The sequence below is a fragment of the Acomys minous genome, assembly GCF_964271855.1.
Source record: "Acomys minous genome assembly, chromosome: 1".
Taxonomy (NCBI): Eukaryota; Metazoa; Chordata; class Mammalia; order Rodentia; family Muridae; genus Acomys; species Acomys minous.
In genome coordinates this window covers 123,931,580-123,949,656 of record NC_140483.1, presented here as the reverse complement: position 1 = coordinate 123,949,656, position 18,077 = coordinate 123,931,580, and the positions used below count along the sequence as shown (strand labels likewise).

The 18,077-nt window shown below is 40.4% G+C and overlaps 1 protein-coding gene across 2 annotated transcripts in view; it reads left to right on the top strand.

The window, feature by feature from the left end:
- LRRC69 (leucine rich repeat containing 69) overlaps positions 1-18,077 on the top strand; it is a 114,328-nt gene that overhangs the window by 15,205 nt on the left and 81,046 nt on the right. For both annotated transcript variants that reach the window (XM_084759821.1, XM_084759820.1), the window contains exons 2-5: positions 60-186; positions 1,426-1,498; positions 14,517-14,712; positions 17,865-17,936. In XM_084759821.1, coding sequence (XP_084615947.1) covers positions 60-186; positions 1,426-1,498; positions 14,517-14,712; positions 17,865-17,936 — 468 coding nt within the window. The remainder of the gene's footprint in view (positions 1-59; positions 187-1,425; positions 1,499-14,516; positions 14,713-17,864; positions 17,937-18,077) is intronic.

The window sequence follows — 18,077 nt, the reverse complement described above, 5'->3', positions numbered from 1 at the left end:
GCTTTTCCCATTTGGAAGCAGAAAATGTACAAATACTTTCTATTTCTGTATGTTTACAGTTGACATTACTAAATATGGGAAACAACCTCTTTGAAGAAGTCCCTGAAGAGTTGAAACACCTTAAATCCCTGAAGAAGCTTCATTTGTTTGGGAACAGGATTTGTAGAATTGCTCCTGGAGTCTTTGGTAAGTTAGGATGCAGCACTGCACTTAACCCCTCATGCTCATTAATTTCATATAGAAAGGTGCAGCGATTAAGGAATTTCTGAAGCAACACTTACATTTTTAATAATTTTTATCATTGTATTTATTTATGTTTTTATTTATTTAAGACAGGGTTTCTTTGAGTAATAGTCCTGGAAGTCCTGGAACTTGCTTTGTAGACCAGGATGGCCTCAAACTCACAGAGATGCACTTGCCTCTGCCTCCCAACTGCTGGGATCAATGGTGTGCACCCCTGTGCCCAGCATTTTTAAGGTTTTTTTTTTCCAAGTACTGTTTGAGAGTTTTATATGTGAATATAATGTACTTTGATAAAATCCATCCTGCAGACCCCTGTGTTTCATAGCCATAACCCTGCTGGAGCAGAGCAGACTCACTAAGCTCACAAACCTACTCCACAGCTAAGTCAACCATAAGCTTCCTTTCTTTAAAATTATGAAGGACTAAAACAATTTAACTTCTTTTTTTTTCCTGAAAAATATCACATGACACGAGACACAGACTCACATAGGATATCTAGTTTGTAAGTAAAGTGCGTCTATTCTGTTCCTCTTTTAAGTATTTTGAATTGGGTGTGGAAAAACAGCCTAAAAATCTGACATTTTTTCCTTTCTGTTTGCTTTAAATAAAGATGAAGCAAAAAATGCAGTTCATTCTAAATTGTAACAATTTCCAGGAGCTGATTTCATGGTGGTCTCCCTGCATGAAGACGCTTAGGAACATCATGATTTACTGCATGAGTTTCTGGTTGAGAACTCTGCCATGTGATAGGAGTTGTGGGGTGGCCACATGTGAGTGGAAAATAGATCCGGGAGGTTCATGAAAAAGAAAGGTTGTGACAAGGCGGAGGCGGAGAGCCTATCCATGGGGAAGCTGAGAGATGCTCTCAGGAGAAAGGGAACTCTACTTCTGGTTCTGCCTTTTCACGAGTCCAGCTTGCGTTGAGCCTGGTTCTGGTCTTTGTCCTCAGATGCCATGTCTTAGCTTTGTGACTGTGTGATACATTTCCTCTTTCTACCTTAACTAGTTTTTGAGAGTGTCTGTTTTCAGCAGCCAACAGAACCTTGGCCAAGGCAAGAATCCAAAAGGAATCCAAAGGTGTATGTGTGTGTGTGTGTGTGTGTGTGTGTGTGTGTGTGTGTGTAGAAAGGCTAAAACTTATTTCCTGCCAGATGGCTAAAGTGACAAATTATTTTCTAACAGATGGCTTGCAAGAATTGGTTCTACTTAATCTGAATGGCAATCGACTTACGAGTCTTCCTCAAGAAATCAGCAGGTAAATTCATTTCTAATGAGGCTTGAGTAAACATTCCGCTCCTCTCCTTGCCCAAACCCCATCATTGGGTGGTATTAGACCAGCATCAACTAGTCGGGGTGCTTACAAATAGCAGAGGGAGATCCAAAGTGTGAAGCAAGCACTTGAAGTTTTCTTCTTTCTCTTTTGTGTGTATACAGTGTACGCCTGTGTGTGCACATGTGTATGGTAGTATGTGTAGCGACCAGACGCTGATGTTGGGTTGGGATGTGTTCCTCAGTCACTTCCCACTTTATTTGTTGAGGCAGAGTCTCTCACTGGACCTGGAGTGTACCCTTTTGGGCTTGATTGGCGGGGGGTTGGGGTTGGAGGGTAGCAAGTCCCAGATATCTACCTATCTCTGACCCTTAGCTCTGGGAATACGACGTGCCACCATGCTGAGCTGAAGGAGCTCCAAACTCAGGTCCTCGTGCTCGCAGAACAAGCATTTTACCAGCAGAGCCATTCCTCAGTCACCAAGTTTAAGCAGATGATTCCTCATCTATTTGAGAGAATCGAGAAACAGCAGGAAATGTACGAGTAAAAGTTAGGGTTTGAAACATAAGGTCCTAAATCTGATGTTATTGATACACTAGCTCAGGGGTTCTTGGAGCTTGCTCAGACACAGATTGGGGACATTAAATTTTATTTCACTAGTGTCATAAACCATTTTGAGCTCGATGGGAAAAGGTCATATAAAAGCAAAGGACTTAAAATTACGATGCCATTTTCATTAAATAAAAAACGGCATATTTTATTATCATTAGCAACAACCAAAATATGTTGTTTTCCCTTACCCTGCACATCTGTGCAGACAGCCTATCATTAAAGGTTTTTTTCCTCAAGCCAGCTGAAGGCCTTGTCCTTCTGAGGCAGTACACACTCTTGAGCTTTCTCTCTGACAGATGGAGAGAACTCTTGCTCAGCTTTCCTTTGGGGACTCTTTATGGCCTACTGAACAGAAACATGTGCAGTACAAAGCAAGAGCCACTGGAGGCTTCAGAGAGAACGTGAAACTGAGAACAGTCCCCAACACAGGACTGTTCATAGAGCCTAAGCTGTCCCAGTTCCCTTGTCTGCATCTCTTTCTGTAACCATATGGTTTTCCTATGCCTGCCCTTGCTCTGAATAATGACATGGAGATCTTTATATTTATTGTAAGCTTTAGGTACTATCGCTGGGCAGATACTCAGCTTTCTAACCCGGCAATACTGGCTTGGCCTGCATCCATCTTAGTTTTGTCCTGGCACCTGCTTCTCCAGGTCCTGATAGTGACTCTCTCTCTCACACACACCCTCTCACTGAGCTCAGAAGCCCAGCTATTGGCTGTTCAGCTCTTTACTTAACCAATCATGGAGAACAATGTTTACAAAATACTGAGGCTAGACATGCTCCATAATAGTGACAATACCAAATTCTGGCCTGTAATCAGATCTCTGTCAGCAAAGAAGTCAGCATTTGAATAATACAGAAAGTCTTTACACAGCGCACAAAGACATCTTTCCAAATACTTTCATAGTGAAGGTAGTATTTTAAGTAGAAGAGGAATAAGAAGAAAATGGAGCAATCTAATTTCTTTGGAAGAGACATACTTATGATGATTAAAATGCCAGTAGTTGCTTGCTTGCTTTTTCACAGGTTTATCAATCAATTGCTTTCTGTACTGATGACGATACAGTGAACAGAAAAACACACGTTGAAGAGGCCTTGTGAATCAGGTTCAGGATATATCTTTGTTCAACTGGCCTTATGACCTTGGGTCAGCCAGCTAAGTGCACTAGATCTCTCTTCCTTCCCCTTTAATGGGAGACTTTTGAATAGCTGAGCCTCAAAGCATTGTGGTGAGGATATGAATTTCCAGGTTGAGAAGCTGTCTGTGTCAGCAGTGGGGTGTGCACTGCTTTAAGGAGCGTATACACAGAAGGTGATATACAAGAAACTAAAAGGACAGCTTCCATTAGGAAAAGTAGGACCCTGACTCTGTAGGCCCCTGCTGTCTTTGTAGCTCTCTCTAGGCTGTGTCCTGACCAGGCCGTAGATACAAACCAATTGGTTATCTTTTCAAGTGGAATTTCACTCTCTCATCCTTGAGAAGCTCCTTTTATTTTAAAGGTTTTAATTTTGTTTTAGATTATGTGTATGGTGGTATATTTAGAGAACACCGTGCACTGTTGGGATATGTATGTGTGTCTATGTGTGGATGTGTGGGTGTGAGTTACAGGTGCCCAGGGAAGCCAGGAGATGTCATGGGATTCTTTGAGGCTAGGGTTACAGGAAGCTGTGAACTGCCTGGTCTTGGATTCTGGGAACCACATTTGGGTCACCTGCAAGAGCAGTATGTGAGTCTTAACTGCCAAGCTATCTCTCTAGCTCAGTGGGAGAAATCAGCTTATCTTCCCATACCTTAATGGTTTACATCTTTACAAAGACAGTAATAATAGTATTTACTTCATAAGGTGGTTTTGTGATTCAGTAGTTTCTATAAGGGCTATTTAAGATTTAGTAAGGTCTTGGGCTCTGGAGAGATGGCTCAGCTATTAAGATTCCTTGCTGCTCTTGGATAAGACCTGGCTTCCTATCCCAGCACCCATTTTAAGCAGCTCCCAATCACCTGTGACTTTCAAATTCATGACCTATTCTTTGGTTAATTGTTGTTATACATGCATATGTATATTATATATTTATTCCTAAATACAAACTGATCATTCTAGTTAGTATTACCTGTATGTATGTATGTGGGTGTATGTGTGTGTGTGTATGTACATATGTATGTATGTATGTATGTATGTATGTATGTATGTATGTATGTGTGTATATTTTCTTATTTTCTCTCTATTTTTTTCTCTTTTATTAATTTATTCTTGTTACATCTCAATGGTTGTCCCATCCCTTGTATCCTCCCATTCTTCCCTCCCTCCCATTTTCCCCTTATTCCCCTCCCCTATGACTGTTCCTGAGGGGGATTACCTCCCCCTGTATATGTTCATAGGGTATCAAGTCTCTTCTTGGTAACCTGCTGTCCTTCTTCCGAGTGCCACCAAGTCTCCCCCTCCAGGGGACATGGTCAAAGGTGAGGCACCAGAGTATGTGAGAAAGTAATATCCCACTCTCCACTCTACTGTGGAGAGTGTTCTGTCCATTGGCTAGATCTGGGTAGGGGTTTAAGGTTTACCACCTGTATTGTCCTTGGCTGGTGCCTCAGTTTGAGCGGGACCACTGTGCCCAAATCTGCCTATCATAATGTTCTACTTGTAGGCTTCTAGGACCCTCTGGATCCTTCTACTTTGCCATTCTCCCATGCTTCTCTCATCTAGAGTCCCACTAGAATGTCCTCCCCTCTATCTCAGTTTCCTGGTAGGTGAAGGCTTTCGTGGGACATGCCCCTTGGGCTAATATGTAGATATAAGTGAGTATATATCATTCAAGTCTTTCTGCTTCTGGGTTAACTCACTCATTGTGATCCTTTCTAGCTCAATCCATTTATCCACAAATTTTGGGAATTCCTTGTTTTTAATAGCTGAATAGTATTCCATAGTGTATATGTACCACAGTTTCTTTATCCATTCTTCTATTGAGGGACACTTAGGCTGTTTCCATGTTCTGGCTATTAAGAATAAGGCTGCTATGAACATGGTTGAGCAAATTTTCTTGTTGTGTGCTGGAGCATCTTCTGGGTATATTCCAAGGAGTGGAATAGCTGGGTCTTGAGGAAGCCCTATTCCCATTTTTCTGAGATAGCACCAGATAGATTTCCAAAGTGGTTGTACTAGTTTGCATTCCCACCAGCAATGAAGGAGTGTTCCTCTCTCCCCACATCCTCGCCAGCATGTGGTGTCGTTTGAATTTTTGATCTTAGCCATTCTGATGGGTGTAAGATGGAATCTCAGAGTTGTTTTGATTTTCATTTCCCTGATGATTAAGGAGGTTGAGCATTTCTTTAAGTGTTTCTCAGCCATTTGATATTCCTCTGTTGAGAATTCTCTGTTTAGTTCCAAGCCCCATTTCTCAATTGTATTATTTGGTTTGGTGGTGTTTAATTTCTTGAGTTCTTTATATATTTTGGATATTAGACCTTTCTCAGATGTAGGGTTGGTGAAGATCTTTTCCCCGTCTGTAGGCTGTCGCTTTGTTCTCTTGACAGTGTCTCCTGCCTTACAGAAGCTTCTCAGCCTCATGAGGTCCCATTTATTAATTGTTGACATTAATATCTGGGCTGTTGGTGTTCTGTTCAGGAAGTTGTCTCCTGTGCCAATATGTTCCAGGCTCTTCCCATCTTTTTCTTCTAATTGACTTAGTGTCTCTGGTTTTATATTGAGGTCTTTAATCCACTTGGATTTGAGTTTTGTACAAGGTGACAAATATGGGTCCAATTGCATTTTTTTACACATAGACATCCAGTTAGACCAGCACCATTTGTTGAAGATGCTATCCCTTTTCCATCGAATGGATTTGGCTTCTTTGTCGAAAATCAAGTGACCATATGTGTGTGGATTCATATCTGGGCCTTCGATTCAATTCCATTGATCAACCAGCCTGTTGCTGTGCCAGTACCATGCTGTTTTAATTACTATTGCTTTATAGTACAGTTTGAGATCAGGTATGGCGACTCCTCCGGAGCACCTTTTATTGTACAAGATTGTTTTAGCTATTATGGGTTTTTTATTTTTCCATATGAAGTTCAGAATTGAACTTTCAATGTCTTTAAAAAATTGTGTATGTATTTTGATAGGGATTGCATTGAATCTGTAGATTGCTTTTGGTAGGACAGCCATTTTTATTATGTTAATTCTCCCGATCCATGAGCAAGGACGATCATTCCATCTTCTCATGTCATCTTCAATCTCTTTCTTTAGAGTTTTGAAATTTTTTTCAAACAAGTCCTTCACTTGCTTAGTTAGAGTAACTCCTAAGTACTTTATATTGTTTGTGGCTAATGTGAAGGGTGTAGTTTTCCTAATTTCTTCCTCTGCAAGCTTGTCATTTGTGTATAGGAAGGCTACAGACTTTGTTGAGTTAATTTTGTATCCAGCCAATTTGCTGAAGGTGTTTATCAGCTGTAGGAGTTCTCTGTTGGAATTTTGAGGGTCACTTAGGTAGACTATCATATCATCTGCAAATAGGGATAATTTGACTTCCTCCTTTCCCATTTGAATACCCTTGATCTCCTTTTGTTGTCTTATTGCTCTGGCTAGAACTTTGAGTACTATATTGAAGAGATATGGAGAGAGTGGGCAGCCTTGCCTTGTTCCTGATTTTAGAGGAATTTCCTTGAGTATCTCACCATTTACTTTGATTTTGGCTATTGGCTTCCTATATATAGCCTTTATTATGTTGAGGAAAGTTCCTTGTATTCCCAATCTCTCTAAAACTTTAAACATGAATGGGTGTTGGATTTTATCAAATGCTTTCTCTGCATCTAAAGAGATGATCATGTGGTTTTTTATTTTCAGTTTGTTTATGTGGTGGATTACATTGATGGATTTCTGTATATTAAACCATCCCTGCATGCCTGGAATGAAGCCTACTTGGTCATGATGAATGATATCTTTGATGTGCTCTTGTATACGTTTTGCAAGTATTTTATTTAGTATTTTTGCATCAATGTTCATCAGAGAAATTGGTCTGAAATTCTCTTTCTTTGTTGAGTCTTTGTGAGGTTTAGGTATCAATGAGACTATGGCCTCATAGAATGAGTTTGGTAATGTTCCATCCCTTTCTATCTTTTGGAGTAGCTTGAAGAGTATCGGTATAAGCTCGCCCTTGAAGGTCTGGTAGAATTCTGCACTGAAACCATCTGGCCCTGGGCTTTTTTTGGTTGGGAGACTATCAATGATTGCTTCAATTTCTATAGGGGAAATTGGACTATTTAGCTTGTTTATCTGTTCTTCACTCAACTTTGGCAAGTGAAATTGATCAAGAAAATCGTCCATTTCCCTTAGATTTTCAAATTTTGTGGCATAAGTAGGATCTTATGATTCTTTGTATTTCTTCAGTGTCTGTTGTTATGTCTCCCTTTTCATTTCTGATTTTGTTGATTTCAATACTATTTCTCTGCCTTTTAGTTAGTTTGTCTAATGGTCTGTCTATCTTGTTGACTTTCTCAAAGAACCAGCTCTTGGTTTTGTTGATTCTTTGGACTGTTTTCTTAGTTTCTAATTTGTTAATTTCACCCCTGAGTTTGATTATTTCCGGACGTCTACTCCTTTTGGGTGTTTCTGCTTTTTTTTTTTTTCCTAGGGCTTCCAGTTGTGTCGTTAAGGTGCTTATGTGAGATGCTTCCAATTTCTTTTTAAAGGCACTTAGTGCTATGAATTTTCCTCTTAGCACTGCTTTCAATGTATCCCACAAATTTGGGTATGTTGTTCCTTCATTTTCATTGAATTTCAGAAACTCCTTGATTTCTTTCTTTCTTTATTCCCTGACCCAGGTGTCATTTAGCAGAGAGTTGTTTAGTTTCCACATACGTGTAGGCTTTTTGTTATTTCTGTTGTTGTTGAATTGCAGCCTAAGCCCATGATGATCTGATAGGATACAAGGTATTATTTCAATCCTCTTGTATCTGTTGAGGCTTTCTTTGTGAACTACCATGTGATCAATTTTGGAGAAGGTTCCATGGGGTGCAGAGAAGAAGGTATATTCTTTCTTGTTTGGGTGAAAGATTCTATAGATATCTGTTAGATCCATTTGACCCATGGCATTGGTTAATGATGTTATTTCTCGGCTTAGTTTCTGTTTCATTGACTTGTCCTTCAGTGAGAGTGGGGTGTTTAAGTCTCCCACTATTATTGTGTGGGGATCGATGTGTGGTTTAATCCTTTTTAGCAGATCTTTTACAAATGTGGGTGCCCTTGTATTGGGAGCATAGATGTTCAGAATTGTGATGTCATCTTGGTTGACTTTACCTTTGATGAGTATGAAGTGTCCATCCTCATCCCTTTTGATTAATCTTGGTTGAAAGTCTATTTTGTTCGATATTAAAATAGCTACGCCTGCTTGCTTCTTGTGACCATTTGCTTGGAATATTTTTTTCCAACCTTTTATCCTGAGGCAATGCCTATCATTATGGGTGAGATCTGTTTTTTGAATGCAGAAGAATGTTGGATCCTGTTTATGCACCCATTCAGTTAGTCTGTGTCTTTTTATTGGAGAATTGAGACCATTGATGTTGAGAGATATTAATGACCAGTTACTGTTAAGAGTCTTAATTTTGATGTTGGTTCCAGTCGAGCGTTTGTGTAGTTGTGTTTTTGCCATGGTATAGTTATCTATTTCCTGAGTAGTTTTGGTTGTAGCTTGACCCTTTGGGATGTAGTTTTCCTTCTAGTACCTTCTGTAAAGCTGGATTTCTGGATAGGTACTGTTTGAATTTGTTTTTGTCATGGAATATTTTGTTTTCTCCATCAATGGTTATTGATAGTTTTCCTGGGTAAAGTAGTCTGGCCTGGCATCTGTGGTCTCTTAGGGTTTGCAGGATCTCTGTCCAGGCCCTTCTGGCTTTGATGGTCTCTGCTGAGAAGTCGGGTGTAATTCTGATAGGTTTGCCATTAAATGTTATTTGGCCCTTTTCCCTTGCAGCTTTTAATATTTTTTCTTTGTTCTGTATGTTTTGTGTTTTGATTATTATGTGATGGGCAGTTTTTCTTTTCTGGTCAATTCTATTTGGTGTTCTGTATGCCTCTTGTATGTTTATAGGCATCTCTTTCTTTAGATTGGGGAAATTTTCTTCTATGGTTTTGTTGAGAATAGTTTCTGGGCCTTGGAGTCTGATATCTTCTCTTTCTTCAATGCCTATTATCCTCAGATTTCTTCTTTTCATAGTGTCCTTAATTTCTTGGATGTTTTGTGTCAGGAGTTTTCCAGATTTGGCATTTTCTTTAGTGGTTGCTTCAAGATCTGTGATTGTATCTTCTAGACTTGAGATTCATTCTTCCATCTCTTGGATTCTGTTAGAAAAGCTCAGCACTGTGTCATTCGCCTTCTTCTCTGAGGCCTCACGTTCTCGTTTTTCTTCTGTCTGTGTGTTTATCATTGAATCCATTTTCATCTTCATATCTTGAACGGATTTTTTGATTTCTTTCATCTGGTTGTTTACATTTTCCTGAAAATTTTCCAGTTCCACTCTATGTGCTTCTTTTATGTCTCGCACCTGCTTGGCTGCATCTTCCTGCATCTGATTTTGAATTTTATTTGTTTCCTCCGTTATCATCCTCATTACCAAGGATTTGAGGTCATTTTCTTGTGTTTCTGTTGTATTTGAGTTCTCTGGGTTGTTTTCTTTGGGATAGCTGGAAACTGAAGACGTCATGTTGTTTTGGGGTTTTTTGCGTATGCTTTTACGCTGTCCTTTAGACATCTTGCCGTCTCTATTTTTGTTGGGTAACTTCCAGAGTTGGGTGGAGGGAGTCTGATGATAGATTCACTTGTTTTCTCACGATTTCCATAGGCTGGAAGCCCTGATACTTCACTGGTGTGGATGACAGGAGGTTTTGGGCTCTCACAGCCAGTGATCCTCAGCTCCCCTTTGCTGTGGGTCCTACAATTGTTCTGGGTCTGTGAATGAGGGTTGGATCAGGCCAAGGTATCCACAGCCTTTTAGGTCCCCTGCCAAGTCCAGCCAGGGATACTGGGCCCGAACCATGCCTCGAGCTCAGCTAGTTTTTTGGGCCTGAACCGTGTGCCACAGCAGGAGAACTGCGACTGCACTGAGCAAACACCGAGGGTGGAACTGATCGCTCCGCCCATCTTGCGTCACAGCAGGAAAACTACGGCTGTGCTGAGCAAGCGCCTAGGGTGGAAGTGAGCGCTCCACCCTGCCTGCGTCACAGCACGAGAACTGCGACTGCGCTGAGCAAGCGCCTAGGGTGGAACTGAGCGCTCCGCCCAGCTTGCGTCACAGCAGGAGAACTGTGGCTGGGCTGAGCTGGAGCCTGGGGTGGAAGTGAGCACTCAGCTCAGCCTGTGTCACAGCAGGGGAGTTGTGCCTTGGGCAGAATTGCTTGCTGAGCTGAGCCAGTGTCTCCGCAGCACAGCTCACTGAGCAAACCCAGGACTCTGGGGCTGAACTGTCTGCTGAGTCCAGTTTGGGTCTCAAGGCACCACTCGACCCAAATCCTGTCCAGACTACCCTCTCACGCAGCAACTCCCACCGTCCACCACACCAATCGCCTCCACTGGAAGGCTCTGAGCTGCAAACCTCAGCCACCGCCGCTGGTGCCGCTGGTGGCACTGCTGTCTCTGCCGCTGCTGCTCTGATCCGAGAAAGTCCGAGCTCCTCCCGTGTGCCGGGGCAAGCAGGTCCTCCGCACCCTGGTCCCTCCGAAACGTAGAGCACTTCTGCTGCCGTGGTGTGGGGACCTTGGTGTTCCTGGCTCAGAAATCTGTGCAATTCCCTGAATTGTTTACTAGAGCTTTCAAACACGGTCCACACTGCTCGCCGCCATCTTGGACATCTTGTGTATATATTTTCAAGGCTGGCCAGTATTGCACAACCACTTGATGTGGTCAGCTTCTTGGTTTCCACTGGTAAATCTCTCTGCTGTCTCTCTGGCTCCCTCATTGTCTCTTTCGTCTGTAACTTTTCTTCCTTGCTTAGTTCCTTGAAAATTATCTTCTGCCCTCAAATCTACCTTACATGAAATCAAGAGGTCAATAATATCACTTCCATAGCCTAAAGTGAGCAGATATGCAGGATTCATGCCTCTGCAATCCGGAGAGTTATGACAAGTCTATACATGCTGAAACTACTCAGAATATCTCATACAAACCAGAGGATTGCTCAGTGCCTGGTAGGGCTTCTTACCTCTCACAAGCAATTGGTTAACAAATTAGTTAGTACATATTTCAGAACAAATTTAATTTACTTATAGAGCAATACACTTTCTTATTTTCTTATTTTCTTTTTTTTTTTCGAGACAGGGTTTCTCTGCGTAGCCTTGGCTGCCTGGACTCCCTTTGTAGACCAGGCTGGCCTCGAACTCACAGCGATCCGCCTGCTTCTGCCTCCCGAGTGCTGGGATTAAAGGCGTGCACCACCACACCCGGCTCACTTTCTTTCTTTTTTTTTTTTTTTTTTTTTTGGTTTTTCGAGACAGGGTTTCTCTGTGTAGTCTTAGCTGTCCTGGACTAATTTTGTAGACCAGGCTGGCCTCGAACTCACAGCGATCCGCCTGCCTCTGCCTCCCGAGGGCTGGGATTAAAGGCGTGCACCACCACCGCCCGGCTTATTTTCTAATAACATATATTTATTAATTATAAAAGGTGCTCTTTACCACCGAGCCATCTCCAGCCCTCATGTACACATGGTTTTGTATTGTTTTGCTCAGCACGTACATTTCAAATTTACCTTACTGTTGTAATTATTAACTATTTTTCATTCCTCCTAATTAGCATTTTATTGTAAAGATGTATCATAAATCATGTATCCTTACTCATGTTTATTGACCTTTAGGTTGTTTTTACTTGGGCCCAGGAATTACTCTGTGCCAAATATTCATGTACAAGTTGTTTTGGGGGGCTATGCTTAATTCTCAGTCCAATTCCTCAAAATAGTGGGGTTTTATAGCAAGTATTCATGTTACTTTAAAGCTATGTTTTAGCAGAGTGGACTATGTAATTTTACATTCCAATCAGCAATTTAAATATTCTTTATTCACGTGGGTATGAAATCTCATGGAGTTTCAGTTTACATTTCACCGATGACTAATGATGCTAAGTAACTTCACCTGCTCTTCTCATCATTTATATGACACTCCCCCAACCCTGGTTTTCCAAGGTATCCATTTTCTATGTTTAAAATATTTGTCTTAGTTTTTGAAATTAAAATATAATCTTCCTTCAATTTTTCCCACACATTACATCTTGCATTCTCTAAAATTCATGATCTCTTTTTGTCTTTAATTGTTGATACGTATTTGTGTGTGTGTGTGTATGTGTGTGTTCATTCCTACGGTGTTTGTTTCCATCATCTTGTTCATTAAAAGTTGTATTGCTTCTTTGTTAGAACATTGTAAGCATTTTTTGTGTATTTTGAGTATAAGAGCTTTGAAAAGTTCATGCATTGCAGATGGTTCTTCTAGCCATGGCCTGTCTTAATTTTCAAAATGGTAACGTTTATAAATATACATATATACTCATAGTACTTTTGATAAACATGGAAAGTTTTATGATCATCAGGTTACAATCTTTTTCTTCCTTTAAAAAAAAAAAGACTTACTTATTTACTTATTATGTATATAGTGTTCTGCCCCAGTGTACACCTCCATGCCAGATGAGGGCACCAGATCTCATTATAGATGGCTGTGAGGCACCATGTGGCTTCTGGGAATTAAACTTAGGACCTTTGGAAGAGCAGCCAGTACTCTTAACCTCTGAGCCATCTCTCTAGTGTGTATTCTTTTAAAATAAGAATTAAATTTCTATGTACATTTAAAAATTGATTTCTTCTATCCAAAAATTAAGAGTTTTCTTTGGATTTTTAAAAATTGGATCTACATGTCTATATTGATATTATAAGCATTTTTCTTCATTTGAGCTTGATAAAAATTTTTTTTTTAGATTTTTAAAAAAGTTTTTATTAATTTATTCTTGTTACATCTCAATAGTTATCCCATCCCTTGTATCCTGCCATTCTTCCCTCCCTCCCATTTTCCCCTTATTCCCCTCCCCTATGACTGTTCCTGAGGAGGATTACCTCCCCCTGTATATGCTCATAGGGTATCAAGTCTCTTCTTGGTATCCTGCTATCCTTCCTCTGAGTGCCACCAGGTCTCCCCATCCAGGGGACATGGTCAAATATGAGGCACCAGAATAAAAAAATTTTAAGTTAGTTCCTCTCACATGTTCTCAAGTCTCTCATGTGGTTTGTTAGTTATTTTCTTATTTTATGTGATCTTTATTGTTATGTTACTATGAATGGCATTTCTAAAACCCTTCCCTTCAGTTATTTATGGCTACATGTACAGAGAATAGGCTTTAAAAATATCGATTTTGTGTGCTCTTTCTCTAGCTTTAGTGCTTTAAAAGTTTAACAATGTGATTCTGTTCTTGAAGGGGCCAGAGTTTTTAATCATGAGCAGTCTAATGGCTAAACATTTTTTAAATTACTAACAGTTTTTTATTAGCTTACAATGGGTTAGTTTTGATTATACATAATTTTTCAAACAACATTTGGTTTTGCTTTTTTTCTCACTGATCTTTTCCCTATTTCTCTTTCGTTCCCATGCCTTTCCACCCCTACTAGCAATTTCTGTCTTCACTTTCTGCCTCTACCTAGTGTTTCTTTCTCCACTGTGTTGTCCAGAAGGGCAGAATGTGTGGCCTATCCATCTTTTCATCTTCTGCAACAATAAGGCATTACAACTATTTGCTCCTCTTTTTTTTTTTTTCTGGTACTATATCCTTTCCTACCTCTGTACTTATACATGTATCTATTTATATCATGTATCGTTATGGATATGTATGTGTGTATCCTCCCTTGTCCTCCAGCTTTCTTGCTCATTTGGTCAATGTACATTTATAAGGAATGAATATGGAATTCTTCCTCCTCCTCCTCCTCTTCTTCTTCCTTTTCTTCTTCTTCTTCCTCCCCTACCCTTCCGCCCCGGTCTCCTTTTACTTTGTTGTTTTTGAGACAGAGTCTTACTATGTAGCCATGGCTGGCCTGGAATTCACTATGTAGACCAGGCTGCCCTTGAACTAATAGGGGTCCACTTGCCTCTGCTGCTCAATGATGGGATCACAGACATGCACCACCACACTGGAAGATTTCTCTTTTGCCTAAATCCAGATGATTGCATAGCTTCCTCAGTATAAATTATTTTTAAAACTAAGCTCCATTAAAGACCTTTTATGCTCAAAAGAGTTACAGTAGTTTCAAACACCTGACTTAGTAAGATTCAGAGGGGCTCCAAGGAAAAATGACACACAGTAAGTGGTTCTTTAACAATGGACTTTCTTCATTTGATGGCCTTGAGTCAGGGGCTTTGCCTGTTTCTTGTTTTAGGTTAAGGAATCTTATCTACCTAAGCATCAATCATAATAAGCTCACCAGGATTCCTACCGAGCTTTGTTCCCTTGAGCATCTCTCAGTACTGTGTCTTAACTACAATGAGCTCATGAGCATCCCTGATGAGATCAAGTGCTTACACAGTCTTCAGAAGCTTTTCCTGGCTCGGAACAACATTGACGTTCTGCCAGAGGTAAGGAAAAAAGAGCCTCTCGTTTTGTTATCATTGCTCAGTCAATGTAATGGGAGGTGGCTTGAGCGAGACTATATCCTTGCTTTTTTCTGCCTGCATTACTAATGTTACAGAACTTCACAGTTCATGTGTTTTGATAAAGAAAGAGGTGTGAATCACTAGTACATTATGAATTATGTGTATATCTCTGCATGTGTATGAATGTATATTTTCTGTTACACTCCCTATGGGCTCTATTTTAATTTCAGTAAAGAGGGCTAGGGGACAAGAAAAGAACCCTTTGAGTACAAGGTGGACCTAGGACTTCTGGAGTATAGTCTTTTGGGGGGGGGTTCTATTTTTGGGGTGGTTGAGACAGGGTTTCTCTGTGTAGCCTTGGCTGTCCTGGACTCTCTCTGTAGACCAGGCTGACCTCGAACTCACAGAGATCTTCCTGCCTCTGCCTCCTGAGCGCTGGGATTAATTGTGTGCACCTCCGCCACCCAGCTTGGAGAATAATCTGAACAAAAACCCGGCACTGCCTTTTGAGAGTTGAAGCCAAATAATAATCTCTTTGGATTTGAGTTTGCATATAAAGCAGAAGAATGAACAGAGGCAGCTTTGAGTCTTGTAGAGAAAGCTTTGACTTAATTTTAAGAGCTGGCTTTCATAAAACCAGTCCAATAGGCGGAAGTGGCATTTGCTACTTAGGAAATGCATTTGAATCCTGTACTCAAATATAGATGGATATTTCTTGTTGATGCAGAAATAAATCTGCAAGTTCTGTGAGCTAGTCACAATGACAGCAGCACTTAAAAGTCCAACCAAGAATTTCAGAATTCTTAAAAGAAGGCATGCAATTTAGGAACTGGAACGAGAACACTAGCATATGGACTAGCGTGTCACTTCCCAAAGCAGTGCACTAGAGGCGTAAGTCCAGCACACGCCTTTGGGGTTTTATGTGGTCCAGGATGCTCATGCATTGAGTGATTCATAACCTTAGTATGATGGAACAGGAGGTGGCAGCACCCTGGGCATGGGTTCCTCATGAATAAAGCTGTCACTTGTACTGGAGAGACCCCCAACCAGGTGTGCTAGGGCATGCTTACAATCCAACACTCAGGGTCAAACGTTCTGATGCATCCTCAGTTACATGACAAGATTGACGCCAACCTGGTGTTGTATATGAGGTCATGTCTTAGACAAGCAACCAAAACCCAAACCAAAACCAAATCTAAAACCAAACCAAACCAAACAACCAAACCAAACCAGACCAAATCAAACCAAACCACACTACCTTCAGAGGCTTCATAAGGACAAAGGGCTTTTCCCATCATGTGATTGTGTAGTGAGAAGTTGCCACTTAAAACCCAGAAGAGGACTTGTTACATCCCTACCACACTGACACCCGGACCTTACACTTCTACATTCTGTAGAGGTGAGAACACATTGTTGTTTCCTAGACTTCTCACTTATAGTTCTCTGTTACAGAAGACTAGTGTATCTCGTCTTTTGAACATTTACAAAATATATTCACATGTTAAAAGTACTGACAGGTCCCGCAGCCAAGTTTCTTAACTTTGTTAAAGTTGAGTTTCCTGAGTCAATGCCTTGACATTTGCATTAGCCACAGCAGGCAAATGAAAATTGTTCAAAATTTCAGTATAATTCATGCTCTCCTTAGTCATAAGGAATGTTAACCTTTAGCTTTGTGCCTGCTGTGTAGTAAGATATGTTTTCTTTTCTCTGTCTAGCATCCATTTATTTTTGCTTTGATAATTGTTCTGCATTATAGCCTTATAAGTTCCCTTCCCCTCTGAGTCTCTGAGGTTTGGTTAGTGTTGCTCTATTCCCACTACTCAGGCCATTTAGCCAAATCAGAATATTCCTTCACATTGGACATAAGACTCAAGCTAGGTAAGTGGGATGAGGTTGATGGACTGATGGGGATAAATGTAGTCTTTCTACCTGCTAAGTAGGAATGAAATCCACATCTAGGGCCTAGAGAGATGGCTCAGTGGTCCAGAGAATTTGATGGTCTTACAGAGGACCCTGCTTCAATTTCCAGCACACACATAGTAGCTCACAGGCATCCACAACTCCAGTTGTAGGGTATCTGATGTCCTCTTCTGGCCTTTGTGGGCACTGGACACACATGTGGTTTACATACATTCATATATATGCATATATACTGATGTCTCCTTTGTCGGTCCTCTTTGGTCATTTTCTGTTGTTTTAACACCCACTCTTCCTGCAGTTGTATCCCAGTCATGGTATTCTCTTTATGGAACAATTTCTGTCCATGTCTACATGGTGACCTGGCTTTTACAAAGATGGAAATCTAAAGTACACTCAGTACCACAGCCTCATCATCTGCTTCCAGAGAACACAACTTGTGAAAGCAGGCAATAAAAGATGAGGACTCCTGGATGTGGCTAAAGAGATATACCATTTTAATAGGGAGAAACTCTGCCACCAAAATAATAGTAGCATTTCAGAAACATTGCTACAATAGCTGAAGTCATTTAATAAACTATACATCCGTTTTTTAATTTACGTTTTTTTTAAGTTTCCAAGCTTTAAAACGCTAGTTTTCATTTGCTTGTTAATAGAAACACTAGAAATAAGATGTCCCATAACAACCACATGGTAGATGAAGTCATGAGTTTTATTTCTTTTATGAAGAAAGGATTGTGTTATCATACTGCTAAGCAAAAGATACATGTACTATGAATTCTGGTGAAATTATCATTCCATGATTACAGCTGGTTCCTGTTTCACAGGATTTCTGTTTTAATAATAGCTCACACCTAAGAGTGCTGACTGAATATCGGGCTGAGTTTGGTAACTCCGGTAATGCGGTAAACAAGCACAAGTGTACATACTTTTCTATTTAGTAGACAGTGGGGAATTAAAACACAGAGATGTACTTAGGAACTCGCCTGTGTCTACACTTGGTAACAGTGAGGAGTGGGGTTCGACCTAGAAATAGTTAACCTAGAATATATTATGTTGCTTTGGAGTGCTCAGGAGAAGTAAGTATCTAGTTATTGGCTATCTCTAGAGACTCGGGGAAGACTGTCTTGATGGAGGGGCACCTCTATCAACTCTGAACAAAGTCAATACTTATAATTTTATATAAAAACCTCTCTTCCTTTTGTCTTCTGACACAGGGAATTTGTCACCTTAAAAAACTAAGAGTCTTGGACATAGCTGGAAATGTTATTCAGATATTTCCAGTGGACGTAAGTACAGTCAGTTTCTATTGTAATTAAAAATCATTTTGTTTATACTATTAAGAATAGAAAATACAAGTAGCCAGTTAAAGTTGTAGTAATTGGAGCCTTGATTTGTATAATGACTCAAAGATTTGTTTTGTTCTAGAA